The sequence below is a fragment of the Mustelus asterias genome, chromosome 29 (assembly GCF_964213995.1).
Source record: "Mustelus asterias chromosome 29, sMusAst1.hap1.1, whole genome shotgun sequence".
Taxonomy (NCBI): Eukaryota; Metazoa; Chordata; class Chondrichthyes; order Carcharhiniformes; family Triakidae; genus Mustelus; species Mustelus asterias.
The window spans coordinates 9445781-9464902 of NC_135829.1; the positions used below are offsets into that span (position 1 = coordinate 9445781).

General features: G+C 47.3%; 1 protein-coding gene across 1 annotated transcript in view; it reads left to right on the top strand.

The window, feature by feature from the left end:
• Positions 1–18988: 18988 nt before the first annotated feature.
• The window catches only part of LOC144480409 (uncharacterized), a 39922-nt gene continuing 39788 nt past the window's right edge, over positions 18989–19122 (top strand). Inside the window, exon 1 of the mRNA XM_078199816.1 lies at positions 18989–18993. Within this exon, the coding sequence (XP_078055942.1) occupies positions 18989–18993 (5 nt within the window). The remainder of the gene's footprint in view (positions 18994–19122) is intronic.

Genomic DNA, 19122 nt, shown 5'->3' on the forward strand with positions numbered 1-19122 from the left:
AACGGTTGAGGACTCTGGGTCTGTACTTGGAGTTTAGAAGGATGAGGGGGGATCTTATTGAAACTTACAGGATACTGCGAGGCCTGGAAAGAGTGGACGTGGAGAGGATGTTTCCACTAGTAGGAAAAACTAGAACCAGAGGGCACAACCTCAGGCTTAAGGGACGATCCTTTAAAACAGAGATGAGGAGGAATTTCTTCAGTCAGAGAGTGGTGAACCTGTGGAACTCTTTCCCGCAGAAGGCTGTGGAGGCCAGGTCACTGAGTGTCTTTAAGACAGAGATAGATGGGTTCTTGATGAATAAGGGGATCAGGGATTATGGGGAAAAGGCAGGAGAATGGGGATGAGAAAAATATCAGCCATTATTGAATGGCGGAGCAGACTCGATGGGCCGAGTGGCCTAATTCTGCTCCTATGTCTTATGGTCTTATGGTACGCTTATGCGTTCTGATCCTAACTCTGCGTGTGCCATTTGAACTGATGTGTTGTTTTCGCAGGCCTCACTGGAAGAAGTGGACAGCGAGCTCTTCCTGGTGCGAGAGGAGTTACAGAAGGTGTGGGACATGCTGCATGTTCGGAACAGCGAGCTGGAGGAGCAGCACCAGGAGCTGGAGTCTGCCCGGGGCCAGGTCAGAACATGCACCTTACCCAGAGTGTGGAGAATCCAGCTCCCTCCTAGCGCCAGAGGACAGTCAAACTGTCACAGGAACAGGAGGAGGCCATTCAGCCCCTCGAGCTTTTTTTTTTAACCAAAAATCCCTACTTAGGATGAGGGCATGGATGGCAAGGCCAACCATCCCTAATAATCCTCTGAATACCATGATAGACCATTACAGAGCCAACCTCTGGAGTCACATGTAGGCCAGACCAGGTCAGGTCGGCAGATTTCCTTCCCTAAAGGACATTAGTGAACCAGATGGGTTTTTCCCACAATCGACAATTAGAATTTTAAATCCAGATTTTTACTGAATTCACATTTCGCCATTGGCCATAGTGGGATTCGAACCAGATGGATTTTTACAACAATTGTCAATAGTTTCATGGTCACCATTTGATTTTGATTTGATTTATTTTTGTCACATGTATTGGGATAGTGAAAAGTATTGTTTCTTCCGCGCTATACAGACAAAGCATACCGTTCATAGAGAAGGAAAGGAGAGAGTGCAGAATGTAGTGTTACAGCCATAGCTAGGGTATAGAGAAAGATCAGCTTAATGCGAGGTAGGTCCATTCAAAAGTCTGACAGCAGCAGGGAAGAAGCTGTTCTTGAGTCGGTTGGTACGTGACCTCAGACTTTTGTATCTTTTTCCCGACGGAAGAAGGTGGAAGAGAGAATGTCCGGGGTGCGTGGGGTCCTTAATTATGCTGGCTGCTTTGCCGAGGCAGTGGGAAGTGTAGATGGAGTCAATGGATGGGAGGCTGGTTTGCGTGATGGATTGGGCTGCATTCACGATCCTTTGTAGTTTCTTGCGGTCTTGGGCAGAGCAGGAGCCCATACCAAGCTGTGATACATCCAGAAAGAATGCTTTCTATGGTGCATCTGTAAAAGTTGGTGAGAGTCGTGGTGGACATGACAAATTTCATTAATCTTCTGAGAAACTGAGACTAGTTTTCAATTCCAGAATTTATTAACTAAATTCAAACTCCCCCAGCTGCCATGGTTGGATTTGAACCCACGATCCCAGAATGTTACTCGAGGCCTCTGGATTACTAGTCCAATAACGTAATTACTAGGCTACCGTCCCCTGTTCTGCTAATCAATGGCTGCCCTGCATTAGAACCTCCATCTGTTAGTCTCTGCTTCGTTACTCTTATCCAACAGGAACATATTAATCTCAGCTTTGAATTTTCTTGCGTGCGTGTGCATGCATGTGTGTATGTGCGTGCGTCATTAGTGAATGAGCGTGCGTGTCATTAGTGAGCGCGCGCGTGTCATTAGTGAGCGCGCGCGTGTCATTAGTGAGCGCGCACGTGTCATTAGTGAGCGCACGCGTGTCATTAGTGAGCGCGTGCGTGCCATTGAGCACGTGTCACTCGTGAGCGTGCGTGCACATCACTCGTGAGCGTGCGTGCGCATCACTCGTGAGCGTGCGTGCGCATCACTCGTGAGCGTGTGTGTGTGTGCGTGCCTGTCCGCCTGTCCGTCCACCCAAGTGGGTTTTTACAACAATGATTTTTGTGAAGTTGAGTTTGCAAGGATGTAAAGAATGTTTATAAAGATGGAAAAGAATTGCAAAAACTGTAGAGAGGGAAAAAAAACATTGTGTGGTCCCTTTAAAAGCTGGTTTTTAGTTCAGTTGAGTGGAACTGAAAAGCTGCCACCTCTCAACACGTAGAGAGAGCAAGAGCGGCACTCTACCAGCTAAAAATATCTCAAGAGAACTCTCCATCTATCTATCAGAAGAATATTGTAATGTCTCCAATCAGGCCATTGAGGTTGGCCTATTGGAATATGAACTCCCTGATTAAGGGAGTCAATTGATGGGCCAATCAGGGAGTCTTTTCCCAGGGAGTGTCAGTTCCTCTGGCACTCCCGAGGGTAGACTGCTGACTGCGAGCACTCTGTGTACTGCTGTTGGAATTGTAAATGAAGGGATTTGGGTGAAGGGATTTCTGCCTCCGAAGACTTATTCCAGGTATCAAATCAGAAAGGGTTTTTCCGACAGTGACATTGACAAAAGAAGTCCAAAGGTTTTTTTCCAAAGCCACAAAACATGTTTGTATATTTGTTTTGAGAGTGACTAAGTTAGTATTATTATTTTTTGGCAATAAATGATCCTTGTATTTATTTGAACAGCATTCCAGTCGAACCTTACCTTAATTGAAATGTTCCTTGTTTAGTTAAAGCTCCCGGGTTGGTTAAATAAATAACTTGTTAACTATTCACTTAAAGCGAGTGTCGGGTCTTTCTGTTAATGACCCGCTAAACATTAATGAAGAACAGTTAACACTGTCCCAAACATTTCTAACAGATTACGAAGCGAGGCAAGGGAGATTAACCTCTGAATGTAGTGCTACAGTCATAGCTAGGGTGTAGAGAAAGATCAACTTAATGCGAGGTAGGTCCATTCAAAAGTCTGACAGCAGCAGGGAAGAAGCTGTTCTTGAGTTGGTTGGTACGTGACCTCAGACTTTTGTATCTTTTTCCTGATGGAAGAAGGTTTCGTGGTCATGGTTAGATTTTTAATTCCAGATTTTCATTGAATTCACCATCAGCCATGGTGGGATTCGAACCTGGATCCTCAGATCTTGCCCTGGGTCTCCGGCTTACTAGTCTAGTGACAATACCACGATGCCACTGCCTCCCTTAATCCCCAGGGTTAACAAACAAGGCAATGAATTCCAGATCCCTCTAGGTGGAGATGTTTTTCTCCTATGTGGCCCTTTATAATCGTGTACAACTCAATTAAGTCACCCCTCAGTCCCCTAAGGAAAACAACTCCAATCTCTATTATTCCAATGAATCCAATGAGCTGTAGCCCGTCAGACCAGCATTATCTTACCTGTAGATGCAGTGCCCAGAACTGAAACAGGGCACTGACCTGAACATCATAAAACTGCAACATGACTTCTATTCCCACCACACCCCCCTCCCCGCCAGACATCTCAAAGGACAGACCAACAAACTCTGGTGGCAGAGTGGATGGCACTGCTGCCCCACAGCGCCAGGGACCAGGGTTCGATTGCCGTCTTGGGTCACCGTCTGTGTGGAGTTTGCACATTCTCCCCGTGTCTGCGTGGGTTTCCTCCACAGTCTGAAAGATGTGTTGGTTAGGCGCATTGGCCGTGCTAAATTGCCCCTTAGTGTGAGGGGGACTAGCTAGGGTAAATACATGGGGTTATGGGGATAGGGCCTGGGTTGGGATTGTGACCGGTGCAGACTCGATGGGCCGAATGGCCTCCTTCTGCACTGTAGCGATTCCATGATTCTCTGGTGGGGTAGATCATTGCCTTTTGCAATGATCAGTTGAGGTGTTCACGTACTTTGCCAACTTGCCCGCGGTTAATCGGCGAAATCTATGCCGCTGAGGCTGACTATTTATTTGCGACAATGGGGGACGGCCGTTATGGATTATATTGCAAACAAAACCGGAAAATGCCGGAAAAATCTCAGCGGGCCTGACAGCATGGGGCGGCACAGGAGCAGAGTGGTTAACACTGCTGCCTCACAGCGCCAGGGACCCGGGTTCGATTCCTGGCTTGGGTCACTGTCTGTGTGGAGTTTGCACGTTCTCCCCGTGTCTGCGTGGGTTTCCTCTGGGTGCTCCGGTTTCCTCCCACAGTCTGTGGCTCTGGAGTCACATGTAGGCCAGACCGGGTAAGGACGGCAGATTTCCTTCCCTAAAGGACATTAGTGAACCAGATGGGTTTTTCCGACAATGGTTTCATGGTCATCAGTAGATTCTAAATTCCAGATTTTTTTCATTAAATTCAAATTTCACCACCTGCCGAGTTGTGGAATTCACTACCATAGAATGTAGCTGAGGCCAAAATGTGTGATTTCCAGAAGAAATTAGATATGGTTCTGGGGGCTAAAGGGATGAAGGGATATGGGGAGGAAGGAGGAGGGATCAGGATATTGAATTTGATGGTCAGCCATGATCAAAATGACCAGCAGTGCAGGCGTGAAGGGCTGAATGGCCTCTCCTGCTTCTAGTTTCTATGTTTCGGGATTGGACATGTATGAGGGACTGCCTTCAGGGAAAGGGGGCAAGGTCATGGGTGCTGGGGGTAAGTCACTCTGGTTTTATACTAGCTGCCTTGTTAACTGTATGGAAATAACTGTACTTGATCATTAATATGGCTAATATTTGGTGAGAATGTGGGATGAGGTGAGTTGTAGAGAAACAGCACAGGCATAGTGGGCCAAATGGCCTCTTTCTGTGCTGTACCCATTCTATGATATTATTAAATCTGTGTGCAGGAATAAGAGTCCGAACTTAAACAGAAAATGCTGGAAAATCTCAGCAGGTCTGACAGCATCTGTGGAGAGAGAATAGAGCCACCTGACTTAAAACATCGGTTCAATTCTCTCTCCACAGATGCTGTCAGACTGGCTGAGATTTTTCCAGAATTTTCCAGGTTCTTTTGTTTCAGATTCCAGCATCTGCAGGAATTTACTTTTATCTAAGTGTCGGAGCTGTTTAGTTTAGTTAACAGAAGCAGACACACCTGTGTTGCCACCGTAAGACCTCCCTCGGTGGCTATTCTGGTTCAGAATGAACTAACATGAGAAATAGGAGCAGGAGTAGGCCATTCGGCCCCTCAAACCTGCTCCCTGCAGTTCAGTAAGATCATGGCAGATCTGATTATGGCCTTCATTTTCCTTAATGTCCCCAATAACCCCTGCCTCCCTTATCAATCAAAAATCCGTCCACCAGATATGTAGTGATCCATGGCCCCTACCACTCTGTGGGAGGGAACTCCAAAGACTAGCCACCCTCTGAGAGAAGAAATTCCTCCTTGTCTCCATCATGAGTGGGGCCTCCTTTTTAAACTGACGTCTTCTCAGCATCCACCCCCGTCTATGGCCCCTCAGGATCTTAAATGTTCCAATATCAGGAAGCAATGGCAATCATTAGACTATAAATCAGGAAAGTCAGCTAATGTTCTGGGGAACGGGGTTTGAATTATAGAATCATAGAATCCTACAGTGCAGAAGGAGGCCATTCGGCCCATCGAGTCTGCACCGACCACAATCCCACCCAGGCCCCATCCCCATAACCCCATCTATTTACCCTAGCTAGTCCCCCTTTGATTTGATTTGATTTATTATTGTCACATGTATTAGCATACAGTGAAAAGTATTGTTTCTTGCGTGCTATACAGACAAAGCATACTGTTCATAGAGAAGGAAAAGAGTGCAGAATGTAGTGTTACAGTCATAGCTAGGGTGTAGAGAAAGATCAACTTAATGCGAGATAGGTCCATTCAAAAGTCTGACAGCAGCAGGGAAGAAGCTGTTCTTGAGTCGGTTGGTGCGTGTCCTCAGACTTTTGTATCTTTTTTCCGAAGGAAGAAGGTGGAAGAGAGAATGTCCGGGGTGCGTGGGGTCTTTAATTATGCTGGCTGCTTTGCTGAGGCAGCGGGAAGTGTAGACAGAGTCAATGGATGGGAGGCTGGTTTGCGTGATGGACTGGGCTACATTCACGATCTTTTGTAGTTCCTTGCGGTCTGGGGCAGAGCAGGAGCCATACCAAGCTGTGATACAACCAGAAAGAATGCTTTCTATGGTGCATCTGTAAAAGTTGGCGAGAGTCGTAGCTGACATGCCAAATTTCTTTAATCTTCTGAGAAAGTAGAGGCGTTGGTGAGCTTTCTTAACTAAAGTGTCGGCATGGGGGACCAGGACAGGTTGTTGGTAATCTGGACACCGAAAAACCTGAAGCTCTCGACCCTTTCTACTTCATCCCCATTGATGTAGACAGGGGCAACTTGACCCCTGACACTAAGGGGCAATTTAGCATGGCTAATCCACCTAACTCACACATCTTTGGACCATGGGCAGATGGTGGAATTTGAATTCAATTTTTAAAATTGTCGATTGTTGGAAAAACCCACCTGGTTCACTAATGTCTTTTAGGGAAGGAAATCTGCCGTCCTTACCTGGTCTGGCCTACATGTGACTCCAGAGCCACAGCAATGTGGTTGACTCTCAACTGCCCTCCAAGGGCCACTAGAAATGGGCAATAAATTAAAGTTCATTTATTTGTCACAATTAGGCTTACATTAACACTGCAATGAAGTTACTGTGAAAATCCCCTCGTCGCCACACTCCGGCGCCTGTTTGGGTACACTGAGGGAGAATTTAGCACGGCCAATGCACCCTAACCAGCACGTCCCGTGTTCCCTGAATGAATACAAAAATAAGAACACCCCTCATTCTTCTGAACTCCGATGCCTATAGGTCAAATGTAGAATCAAATTGTTGGCTTTCTGGTTAGATCCTCAGAGGCGCCAATGGCTATTTGTTGAGTCTACATGATGTCCTGGTGGAGTTTTGCTCATATTGTGACCTGACTAAATGAATGTGCGAGGAAAGGAAAAAACCCTGTCTCTCCCTTTGTTTCTCTCTGTTGGTCTTGTGTGTTAGGTTGATAATTGGATGGCGAAGAGGTCAAAGGTGACAGTCCGGAATGGCCCCAAGTATACAGTGAGATAACATTACAATGATTCTCTCTAACTCTCTCTCTAACTGACCCCCTTGACAATTTCAACAGCAGCCATTTTGTCTTGCCCATGTCCTGTGCACTGCCTGAAATCCTAACTCACACAATGGACGCCAGCTTGTTTCCTCTCTTTCCCAGAGCATCTGGCTTGCCTCGTATTTAAAAAAAAAAATTATTTTCCAAATTCTCTTGAGTTCCTCACTTACTACAGCCAGTTCCATCAAGATTTCCCCCATCTCCAAAGACTCCGAGTAAAACATTTGCTTCCAAAACACCTTGAGGTCCGTCAACAGTCGAGGCAGCAATTTTAGTCCTTGTGAATGTGACCCAAAGTGAATGTCTGGAACTTAAATCTTGGGTGTTTGCTCCTTATTTTAATGGCCTGTGACTTCTGAGCTCCAGGGTGTTGTAACTGGGGGATTGGCGGGGTGGTCACCCAACCCTGCCCCCCCATTGGAGGGTCCCAGGTTCTAGATTCTAGCCCCCACCCCCCCTCCCCCCCCCACCACCCAATGAGGGGAAACATTCTCTCAGCATCCACTCTCCCATTGGGCAATTGCCCCGCTATAGAAGCCACTCAAAGATTCGACTTAAATCCCAAACCTTGGATGGTTCCAATTTGTCTGACTAGAATAGTTACCCAGGAAGATTTAAAAGAATTAAAACCGCTTCCAACTCTGAGGTAACTGTAGTGGTGCTACCATGCCCTCCCCGTCCACTCCTTGACTACTCCGGCTCAATCCCTCCAACAATGGAGCTCTCTCGGAACCCATGTGACCTTCCCCCAACTGCCACTAAATGCCCCCCTACCAATATCTTCTCCCAGCCACCTAATTCCCGCTCCCTCCCACGCTGACCCCTGCACCCACCGTAACTGACTGCCCGATCCTCACTCCATTTCCCCCTCCCCGCTCTACCCAACTTGCCTCACAAACTGACCTCTTCCCCAGTCTTTCAAAGTGGCCGGACCTTTAACCTGACCCGCTGTATCAGTCGGTGCTGCAGGGCAGGGGGGCCTGGTTTCCTTACTGCGGACTCTGGTGCCCTCGACACAAGGCCTCGGGAGCCTGTCGCAGTCGGCCCTTCTCTCCTGGCCCTAAGTCGGAAGGTCAAACGAGAAAGAAGCAACTGGATTTCAAGGTTATAAATCTCGGAGTCGAATGGCAATCCAACTCTGCCACTCCGTCGAAGTTCTGAGCCAAAGCCTTTTGCCTGACTGGGTGTTACTGAGAAGATGTTTGTGTGGGCATACTCCTACAGGCGGCACCATGGTTGGCACTGCTGCCTCACAGCGCCAGGGACCTGGGTTCGATTCCTGGCTCGGGTCACTATCTGTGTGGAGTTTACACGTTCTCCCCGTGTCTGCGTGGGTTTCCTCCGGGTGCTCCGGTTTCTTCCCACACTCCAAAAATGTGCTGGTTAGGGTGCTAAATTCTCCCTCAGTGTACCCGAACAGGCGCCGGAGTGTGGCGACGAGGGGATTTTCACAGTAACTTCATTGCAGTGTTAACGCAAGTCTACTTGTGACTAATAACTAAATAATAAACTTAAGGAAGCATTATCATTCCCTTTAATTTATGCTCTGAGTCTGAATTTTTTAAGGATTAAAGCAGAACATAATGCAAAAAAAAATTGATGGTTAAAAATGCTGTACGCCCTCATTTATGCACTTTCAACCCATCATTGAATCCCTGCAGTGCAGAAGGAGGCCATTCAGCCCATCGAGTCTGCACCGACAACAATCCCACCCAGACCCTATCCCTGTAACACTACATATTTACCCCGCTAGTCCCTCTAACCTACACATCCCGGGACACTAAGGAGCAATGTAGCACGGCCAATCCACCTAACCTACACACCTTTGGACTGTGGGAGGAAACAGGAGCACCTGGAGTAAACCCACGCAGACACGGGGAGGACGTGCAAACTCCATGCACTCTCTCTCCCCAGTCTCTCTCTCATTTTTATTGGCTCTTTCTTTCTTTTTCTTTCTCTCTCTTTGACTTCTTACCTACTTTTCCTCACTCTTTCCTCACTTTTTTCCTTATCCTCGTTCGTTCCCTCTTCCATGAATTTTTCCTCCCTTTTCCTCGCACGTTCCCTCCCTTTCACATGAAGGAGGAGCGGGTGGAGGCCATTCGGCCCCTCGAGCCTGCCTCTCTATTTAATAATGGCGGCACAATGGGCGGCACAGTGGTTAGCACTGCTGCCTCACAGCGCCTGGAACCCGGGTTCAGTTCCCAGCTTGGGGCACTGTCTGTGTGGAGTCTGCACATTCTCCCCATGTCTGCGTGGGTTTCCTCCGGGTGCTCCGGTTTCCTCCCACAGTCCGAAACACGTGCTGGTTAGGTGCATTGGCCGCGCTAAATTCTCCCTCAGTGTACCCGAACAGGTGCCAGAGTGTGGCAACTGGGGGATTTTCACAGTAACTTCACTGCAGTGTTAATGTAAGCCGACTTGTGACACTAATAAATAAACTTTAAACCTTATATTAAGCTGATCTTTCTTTACACCCTAGCTATGATTATAACACCACATTCTGCACCCGCTCCTTTCCTTTCCTTCTCCCCTTTGTACTCTATGAACGGCATGTTTTGCCTGTATAGTGTGCGAGAAACAATACTTTTCATTGTATCCCAATACATGTGACAAAAATAAATCAAAAACCTTCTCTGAATTGCTTCCAATGCATTTATATCCTGGATGATGTATCTGTACCTTGGACTTTTTTCTTATTCATTGGAATGTAGCTATTCCGCATATTCTGAAATATCCCCTTAAACGTTTGCCACTGCCCCTCTGTTGATCTATCCCGGAACATAGAACATAGAACATTACAGCGCAGTACAGGCCCTTCGGCCCTCGATGTTGCACCGACCAGTGAAACCAATCTAAAGCCCCTCTAATCTACACTATTCCAATATCATCCATATGTTTATCCCATAACCATTTGAATGCTCTTAATGTTGACCAGTCCACTACTGCTGCAGGCAGGGCATTCCACGCCCTTACTACTCTCTGAGTAAAGAACCTACCTCTAACATCTGTCCTATATCTCTCACCCCTCAATTTAAAGCTATGTCCCCTCGTGCTAGCCAACACCATCCGAGGAAAAAGGCTCTCACTATCCACCCTATCTAATCCTCTGATCATCTTGTATGCCTCTATTAAGTCACCTCTTAACCACCTTCTCTCTAACGAAAACAACCTCAAACCCCTCAGCCTTTCCTCATACGATTTTTCCACCATACCAGGCAACATCCTGGTAAATCTCCTCTGCACCCTTTCCAACACTTCCCCATCTTTCCTATAATACGGCGACCAGAACTGTACGCAATACTCCAAATGCGGCCGCACCAGAGTTTTGTACAGTTGCAGCATGACCTCCTGGCTCCGAAACTCAATCCCTCTACCAATAAAAGCTAACACACCATATACCTTCTTAACAACCCTATCAACCTGGGTGCCAACTTTCAGGGATCTATGCACATGGACACACAGATCCCTCTGTTCATCCACACTACCAAGTATCTTACCATTAGCCCAGTACTCTGTATTCCTGTTACTCCTTCCAAAGTGAATCACCTCACACTTTTCCGCATTAAACTCCATTTGCCATCTCTCAGCCCAGCTCTGCAGCTTATCTATGTCCCTCTATAACCTGCCACTTCCCTCCGCACTGTCTACAACTCCACCGACTTTAGTGTCATCTGCAAATTTACTAATTCATCCTTCCACGCCCTCATCCAGGTCAGTAATAAAAATGACAAACAGCAGTGGCCCCAAAACAGATCCTTGCGGTACACCACTAGTAACTGAACTCCAGGATCAATATTTCCCATCAACCACCACCCTTTGTTTTCTTACAGCTAGCCAATTCCTGATCCAAACCACTAAATCACCCTCAATCCCATGTGTCCGTATTTTCTGCAAAAGCTTACCATGGGGAACCTTATCAAACGCTTTGCTGAAATCCATATACACCACATCAACCGCTTTACCCTCATCCACCTCTTTGGTCACCTTCTCAAAGAACTCAATTTGTAACCTAATTTGTCAGTTCCCATTAGCTAATTCTCCTTTCATGCCTTCATTATTGTCCTTCTATACAAAGACCCACTCCCCTCTCCCTCGAACCGAATGTAAAATTCAGTCATATTATGATCGCTGCTACTTACGGTCATCCTCATTGTGGGTCATTAATTAATCCCATCTCATTGCACAATATCAGGTCTAGTATAGCCTGCTCTGGTTGGCTCCAGTACGGACTGTTCCTTCCTCTTTAGTTCCATTCCCTCCCTCAGTTTGTTTATTTATTTCTAAAATATTTAGAGAACCTATTTGTTTTTATATTTCTGGCTAGCTTTCTCTCGTACTCTAGAATCATAGAATCCTTCCAGTGCAGAAGGAGGCCATTCAGACCATCGATTCTCACCGACTCTCTGACAGTTCATCTTTACCCAGGCCCTCTCCCCGTAACTCCACGTATTTACTCCACTAATCTCCCTAAGCGACACATCATTGAACAGTAAGGGGCAATTTAGCATGGCTAATCCCCCCTAAACTACATATCTTGGGATACGAAAGGGCAATTTAGCACGGCCAATTCACCTAACCCGCTCGTATTTGGACTGTGGGAGGAAACCGGAGCACCCAGAGGAAACCCACGGGGAGAAAGTGCAAATTCCACGCAGACGGTGACCCAAGCCGAGAATCGATCCCATGTCCCTGGCGCTGTGAGGCAGCAGTGCTAACCACTGTGCCACCGTGCCACCCCATGGTAGGTCCATTCAAAAGTCAGCAGCAGCAGGCAAGTCTGGCGATGTGAGACAGCAGTGTTCCTTTTTGATTTGATTTATTATTGTCACATGTATTAGTATACAGTGTAAAGTAATCATTTCTTGCACACTCTATACTGACAACGCACACCATTCATAGAGAAGGAAAGGAGAGAGTGGAGAATGTAGTGTTACAGTCATAACTAGGGTGTAGAGAAAGATCAACTTGATATGAGGTCGGTCCATTCCAAAGTCTGATGGCTGAAAATCGTTTGCTATTTTCCTTATATTCTGCCCAATCTTCTGGCCTTCCTCCGCCTGCACAATTTATGATATTTACTATAACCTTCCCAGTTACCAAGGATTCTGTATCCATCCCTTGGACTTTTTCTTCCTTGTTAGAATGTATCTAATCTGAGATATTGCCTGAAATGTCTGCCATTGCATCTCCATGGACCCATCCCTTAAACTATCTCGTTTGGCCTATCCCTTAATCTATTTTGTCTCAAATTCTCTCGTGGACAGAACTGGCCGCATGCCATACAATTAATTTTATTTTCTAACCTTACTCCATAAGAACTAGGAGCAGGAGTAGGCCATCTGGCCCCTCGAGCCTGCCCCGCCATTCAATAAGATCATGGCTGATCTTTTCGTGGACTCAGCTCCACTTACCCACCCGCTCACCATAACCCTTAATTCCTTTACTGTTCAAAAATGTATCTATTCTTGCCTTAACACATTCAATGAGGTAGCCTCAACTGCTTCACTGGGTAGGAAATTCCATAAATTCGCAACGCTTTGTGTGAAGAAGTTCTTCCTCAACTCAGTCCTAAATCTGCTCCCCCTTATTTTGTGGCCATTCCCCCTCGTTCTAGTTTCACCCGCCAGTGGAAGCAACCTCCCTGCTTCTATCTTATCTATTCCCTTCATAATCTTATATGTTTCTATAAGATCCCCCCTCATTCTTCTGAATTTCAATGAGTATAGTCCCAGTCTACTCAGTCTCTCCTCATAAGCCAACCCTCTCAACTCCAGAATCAACCTAGTGAATCTCCTCTGCACCCCCTCCAGTGCCAGTACATCCTTTCTCAAGTAAGGAGACCAAAACTACACAGTACTCCAGGTGTGGCCTCACCAGCACCTTGTACAGCTGCAACATAACCTCCCTGTTTTTAAGCACCATCCCTCTAGCGATGAAGGACAAAATTCCATTTGCCTTCTTAATTACCTGCTGCACCTGCAAACCAACGTTTTAAAGTAAAAAGTAAAGTTTATTTATTAGTCGCAAGTAAGGCTTACATTAACACTGCAATGAAGTTACTGTGAAATTCCCCTGGTTGCCACACTCGGGCACCTGGTCGGGTCAATGAACCTAACCATGACATCTTTCAGATTGTGGGAGGAAACCCACGCAGACACGGGGAGAATGTGCAAACTCCACGCACACAGTTTGTGATTCATACACAATGTTGCCTGCCCAGTGGCCATTCCTTTAACGTGCAAAGCATTGGGTCGTGTGGTGGCGGTTCACTCATTTCCAATGGATTAAATCCGTAATGAGCAACTTTATCCTCATGTTTACCGTGGGGAGGTTTAGTTTGGTCGGTCAGGTGGCATTCTGCAGAACTCTGGGGACTGTGTCCGATTATTCAGTGAGTCATTTCAGTTACTCCTAGAAGAATATAAAATTTCACAGTGATTCATCAGTGTGGAAATGGGTCGTCTGTTCCAGTTGGACCACTGAAGGGTTTGTGATTACTGGAATGGTAAGATCAGCAGAAATCATCCATGAAGTAATCTCCAAAAGTGATGCTGAAGCCATCACCACAAGCAATGACACTATTCCTTTCCTTAAAGACCCAATTGTTCTTTTTCTAGGTTTCTGACTGTGCTCCAAGTCAACTCAAGCTAATCTGTTGTCACTTGCATTGAGTTAATCTCTTCTAAAGCAATGAATATCGAAGAGTAATGGGTGATATAATTGAAGTGTTTAGAATAACTAAAGGATTCATAGAATCATAGAATCCCTACAGTGCAGAAGGAGGCCATTCGGCCCATCGGGTCTGCACTGACCACAATCCCACCCAGGCCCTACCCCCACATATTTTACCCGCTAATCCCTCTAACCTACGCATGTTAGTATTCTAAGGGGCAATTTTTAACCTGGCCAATCAACCTAACCCGCACATCTTTGGACTGTGGGAGGAAACCGGAGGAAACCCTCGCAGACACGAGGAGAATGTGCAAACTCCACACAGACAGTGACCCGAGCCGGGAATCGAACCCGGGACCCTGGAGCTGTGAAGCAGCAGTGCTAACCACTGTGCTACCGTGCCGCCCCAATACAAGTTTTGTTTTATTCATTTATGGGACATGGGCATCGCTGGCTGGCCAGCATTTATTGCCCATCCCTAGTTGCCCAAGGGCAGTTGAGAGTCAACCACATTGCTGTGGCTCTGGAATCACATGTAGGCCAGACCGGGTAAGGATGGCAGATTTCCTTCCCTAAAGAACATTAGTGAACTTCAATGATTTAGTTATGGGGGAGGTGATGGCCTAATGGTATTATCGCAAGGCTATTAATCCAGAAACGCAACTCGTGTTCAGGAGACCCGGTTTGAATCCTGCCAGGGTAGATGGTGGAATTTGAATTTGAATTCAATTTTTAAAAATCTGGAATTCAGAATCTATGAAACCATTGTCGGGAAACCCATCTGGTTCACTAATATTCTTTCGGGAAGGAAATCTGCCGTCCTTACCCGGTCTGGCCAACATGTGACTCCAGAGCCACAGCAATGTGGTTGACTCTCAACTGCCCTCGAAGGGCAATTGGAAATGGGCAATAAATGCTGGCCCAGCCAGCGACGCCCATGTCCCATGAATGAATAAGTAAAAATAAACTAGGTAAGTTTTTCTGACAATTGTCAGAAAAATAGTTTCATGGTCATCAGTAAATTCTTAATTCCAGATTGTTTTTATCGAATTCAAATTTGCGCTATGAAACTGCTGAGGCTGGGCGGAGTGAGGGGCAATAGAGCGGCACGGTGGCACAGTGGTTAGCACTGCTGCCTCACAGCGCCAGGGACCCGAGTTCAATTCTGGCCTCGGGTCACTGTCTGTGTGGAGTTTGCACGTTCTCTCCGTGTCTGTGTGGGTTTCCTCCGGGTGCTCCGGTTTTCTCCCACAGTCCAAAGCTGTGCGAGTTAGGTTGATTGAACGAAGAAAATTACAGCACAGGAACAGGCCCTTCGGCCTCCAAGCCTGCACCGACCATGCTGCCCAACTGAACTAAAACCCCCTACCCTTCCGGAGACCAAATCCCTCTATTCCCATCCTATTCAAGTATTTGTCAAGACGCCCCTTAAAAGTCACTATCATATCTGCTTCCACTACCTCCCCCGGCAGCGAGTTCCAGGCACCCACCATCTTCTGTGTAAAAAAAAACTTGTCTCGTACATCTCCTTTAAACCTTGCCCCTCGCACTTTAAACCTATGGCCCCTAGTAATTGATTGGCCATGATGAATTGACCCTAGCATAAGGGGATTAGTGGGGTAACTATGTGGGGTTGCGGGAATAGGACCGGGTGAGATTGTGGTCAGTTCAAACTCAATGGTCCGAATGGCCGCCTCCTGCTCTGTAGGGATTCTAATTGAAGATTTCAACACTGAAGTTGGTAATGTTTTGTTGGGTCAGGGTGTTAAAGGTCAGGGTGTTAAAGGTCAGGGTGTTAAAGGTGAATGAACCTCCATTCTCAGAGTTACAAAGGCAATGTGCGGCGTGGAGAGGGCAAGCCTTTAATCCTCCTCCGTGCTTGCTCCAATACCAATTCCAATTCAAATTGAATCCAATACATTGTCTCCACAAGAGAGACGTATAAGATCCAAGCTGACAAGAAGAGGCATTGCACCTGATCCCGGGTTAAATCTTAGTCAGGAGGCCGAGAGTGACAGAACCAGGGTGGGTAGACGGAGGTAAGATCGAGATCAGCCCTGATCTCATTGAGCGGCCGAACAGGTTTGAGTAGCCACCACCTCCTTCTCCACTCTTTGTCACAGCTGGCACAATTTTTAAGGAGTCGGGTGACATGAAAGCCCAGGCGAAGGGGCAAGGATTTCAATTGGTGCGATTGAGGCAATGTGGTTAACCATTGGTTTCGCATGGAGTTAGACAATAGGCGGGATTTTCCAGCCGTGCTCACCCCCGAGACTGGAAAATCCCCCCCGAGATCAACGGACCTCCGCACGGTCTGCCCCCAACCCCCTGCCCGCTTCGATTCCCATGGCGAGCGGGATGGGACAATTCCACCCAATAACTATTGGCAGATCACAACCAAAGCTGGTCTCCTTCACAGCTGACAGCTTAAACTTTCCAGTAAGATCACTGGGGATATATCCGGACAGCTGTATTGGTTTATCCTCCTGTTGCAGCCTCTCAGCCGCTGAGCTATGCTAACCCCCCCCCCCCATGCCCTGGAGATGCCGGCATTGGACTGGGGTAATCACAGTAAGAAGTTTAACAACACCAGGTTAAAGTCCAACAGGTTTATTTGGTAGCAAATGCCACTAGCTTTCGGAGCGCTGCTCCTTCATCAGATGGAGTGGAGCACACATGAGGACGGCCTCAACCGGGATCTTGGGTTCATATCACGCTATCTGTAACCCCCACAACCTGTCTGGACTTGCAGAATCTCACTGGCTGTCCTGTCTGGAGACAATACTCATCTCTTTAACCTGTGCTTAATGCTCCCTCCATTCACATTGTTTGTACCTTTAAGACTTGATTATCTGTAAAGACTGCATTCCAATCATCATTCTGTAAATTGAGTTTGTGTCTCTATGCCCTGTTTGTGAGCATTTCTCCACTCCACCTGACGAAGGGGCAGTGCTCTGAAAGCTAGTGGCATTTGCTACCAAGTAAACCTGTTGGACTTTAACCTGGTGTTGTTAAACTTCTTACTGTGTTAACCCCGTGCTCTACAGGTAAATATGCATTCACCGGGTTAGGCTGTGAAAGATATTCTGATCGTTCGCAACTGTTTTATTGTGAAAGTAACGATCGGTGCGCACATACTGGTTTCCACTCTACCCTTCTGGACCCTCTCCCAGTCCAGAAGCCTCCCCTACTGCCTGGGGATGAACCCACGCTCCAGTACGTGCTGCAATGACCATCTCCTGCTCTCAGTTCACCACTGAAGCAAGACCTGGTTTGCTCTTAAAAAGAGATCCCGCGTTTCTAACATTGTCGTCCTGCACAGGGGCTGTCGCTGGGGTCCACAACCGCACGGGTCGGGCAGTATTCACCCACCGAGGCCGTCAGTGAGAGCCAACCGGCCTTTATTTGGCCAACATCGCGCAGGCGTTGTGAAAGGGAGATTTGATTGTGGCGTCGCTGAGGCCTGCACTGTTTCATCTGTCGCATTAACAGTGCACATTTCCCCTCCTCCTCCCACAGTACACAGAATGTAGCTCGGAGAATCAGAGGCTGGAACTCTTGGTTACTTCACTAAAGCAGCAGATTTCGGAAAAGTAAGTTGAGTGAATAATGTGTCCAACTCTCCCCCCGTCGTGTAATTGTGCTGTGATTGTGTCACAACTTTCCAGAAAATGTTACATGCCATGACCCCTCGCACGAGGGTCATGCCTACACTCTCTGACTCACAGCGCTGGATTCAAGCTGAGATGATTACAGGTCAGGGAGCAATAAAATTCTTTGCTAATGGCCTACTTCAGGAGCGCGCTGGCCTAATGTCACTGAGTGATTCACCGTCCTTCAGTCAAAGGAATCGATGCTGCCCTGGGATTAATATTAGCTGACTGACTCATCCCTTCAAAGCCAGGAGTCTCCCTCCTATTCTTTGGCCGTGCTGAATTGCCACAGATGTGTCGGTTCATGGGGTAAAGATGTGATGTTACAGATGCTGAGTCAGTGCAGTCTAGATGGGCTGAATGGCCTCCTTCCGCACTGTAGGGATTCTATGAAAACGGCAAGTCTTCCTTCATTGGAGTTCGGTGCTCCGAGGAAATTCCTCAATGTGTAACCGGGGCTCGGGGGAATAATATAAGGGAACCTGTGAGTGGAGGGGTAGGGGTTGGAGTAGCTGGTGGAACCTGTCTCATTGGGTAGCCGGGAGCAACGCAAATGCACAGACATGTACTGCCCGTGTGTGAAATGCAAATTTCTGAAATATACATCCCGGCAGCATACGATCTGGGACGATGATCTCAATCAAGGGACACGACCGTTTAAAATCGGGGACGGTTTGTCACCCTGTCTGTAGCCCACACAAAGCATTTGGGATTCCCCCAATTAATTTGGCCGTGCTAAGTTGCCGCTTAGTGTCCAAAGATGTGTAGGTTCGTGGGGTAAATATGCATACAGCCTGGGGCATACCATCCCGTGTCTGCGCGGGTTTCCTCCGGGCCTTCCGGTTTCCTCCCACAGTCCTTTCTCACTTTCCTTGACTATCTTTGTTGCGACGCAGCACAGTGGTTAGCACTGCTGCCTCAGAGCTCCAGGGACCCGGGTTCAATTCCCGGCTTCGGGGGGTCACTGTCTGTGCGGTGTCTGCATGTTCTCTCCGTGTCTGCGTGGGTTTCCTCCGGGTCGTCCAGTTTCCTCCCACAGTCCAAAGATGTGCCGGTTAGGCGGATTGGCCGTGCTAAATTCTCCCTCAGTGTGGCACAAAGATGTGCGGGTTAGGTGCGTCGGCCATGCCAGATTGCCGCTTAGTGTCCCAGGATGCGTAGGTTAGAGGGGTCAGCGGGGTAGATATGTGGGGTTACGGGGATAGGGCCTAGTTGGAATTGTTGTCGGTGCAGATTCAATGGGCCAAATTGCCTTCTACACTGTAGGGTTCTATGATTCTATTCTATGATTCTAACTTCCAGCAGCATCATGGACGCAGCTAAAGGAGTGACCTATGTGGATCTACCTCTGTGTCAATGCTACACAAATACCACTGAGGGTCCAGGGTTATGGGTAAAGATCCAAAAGCTCAGAGATTGAGAAGAGTAGGAGGGAAGGTAAAATGAGAAGTAGGCATGAGGTAGTATCGAGCTTTTTAAAAATTTGTTCATAGGACGTAGGCATCACTGGCTGGGCCAGCATTTATTGGCCATTCCTAATTACCCTTGAACGGAGTGTCTCGCTCGGCCATTTCAGTGGGCAGTTGAAA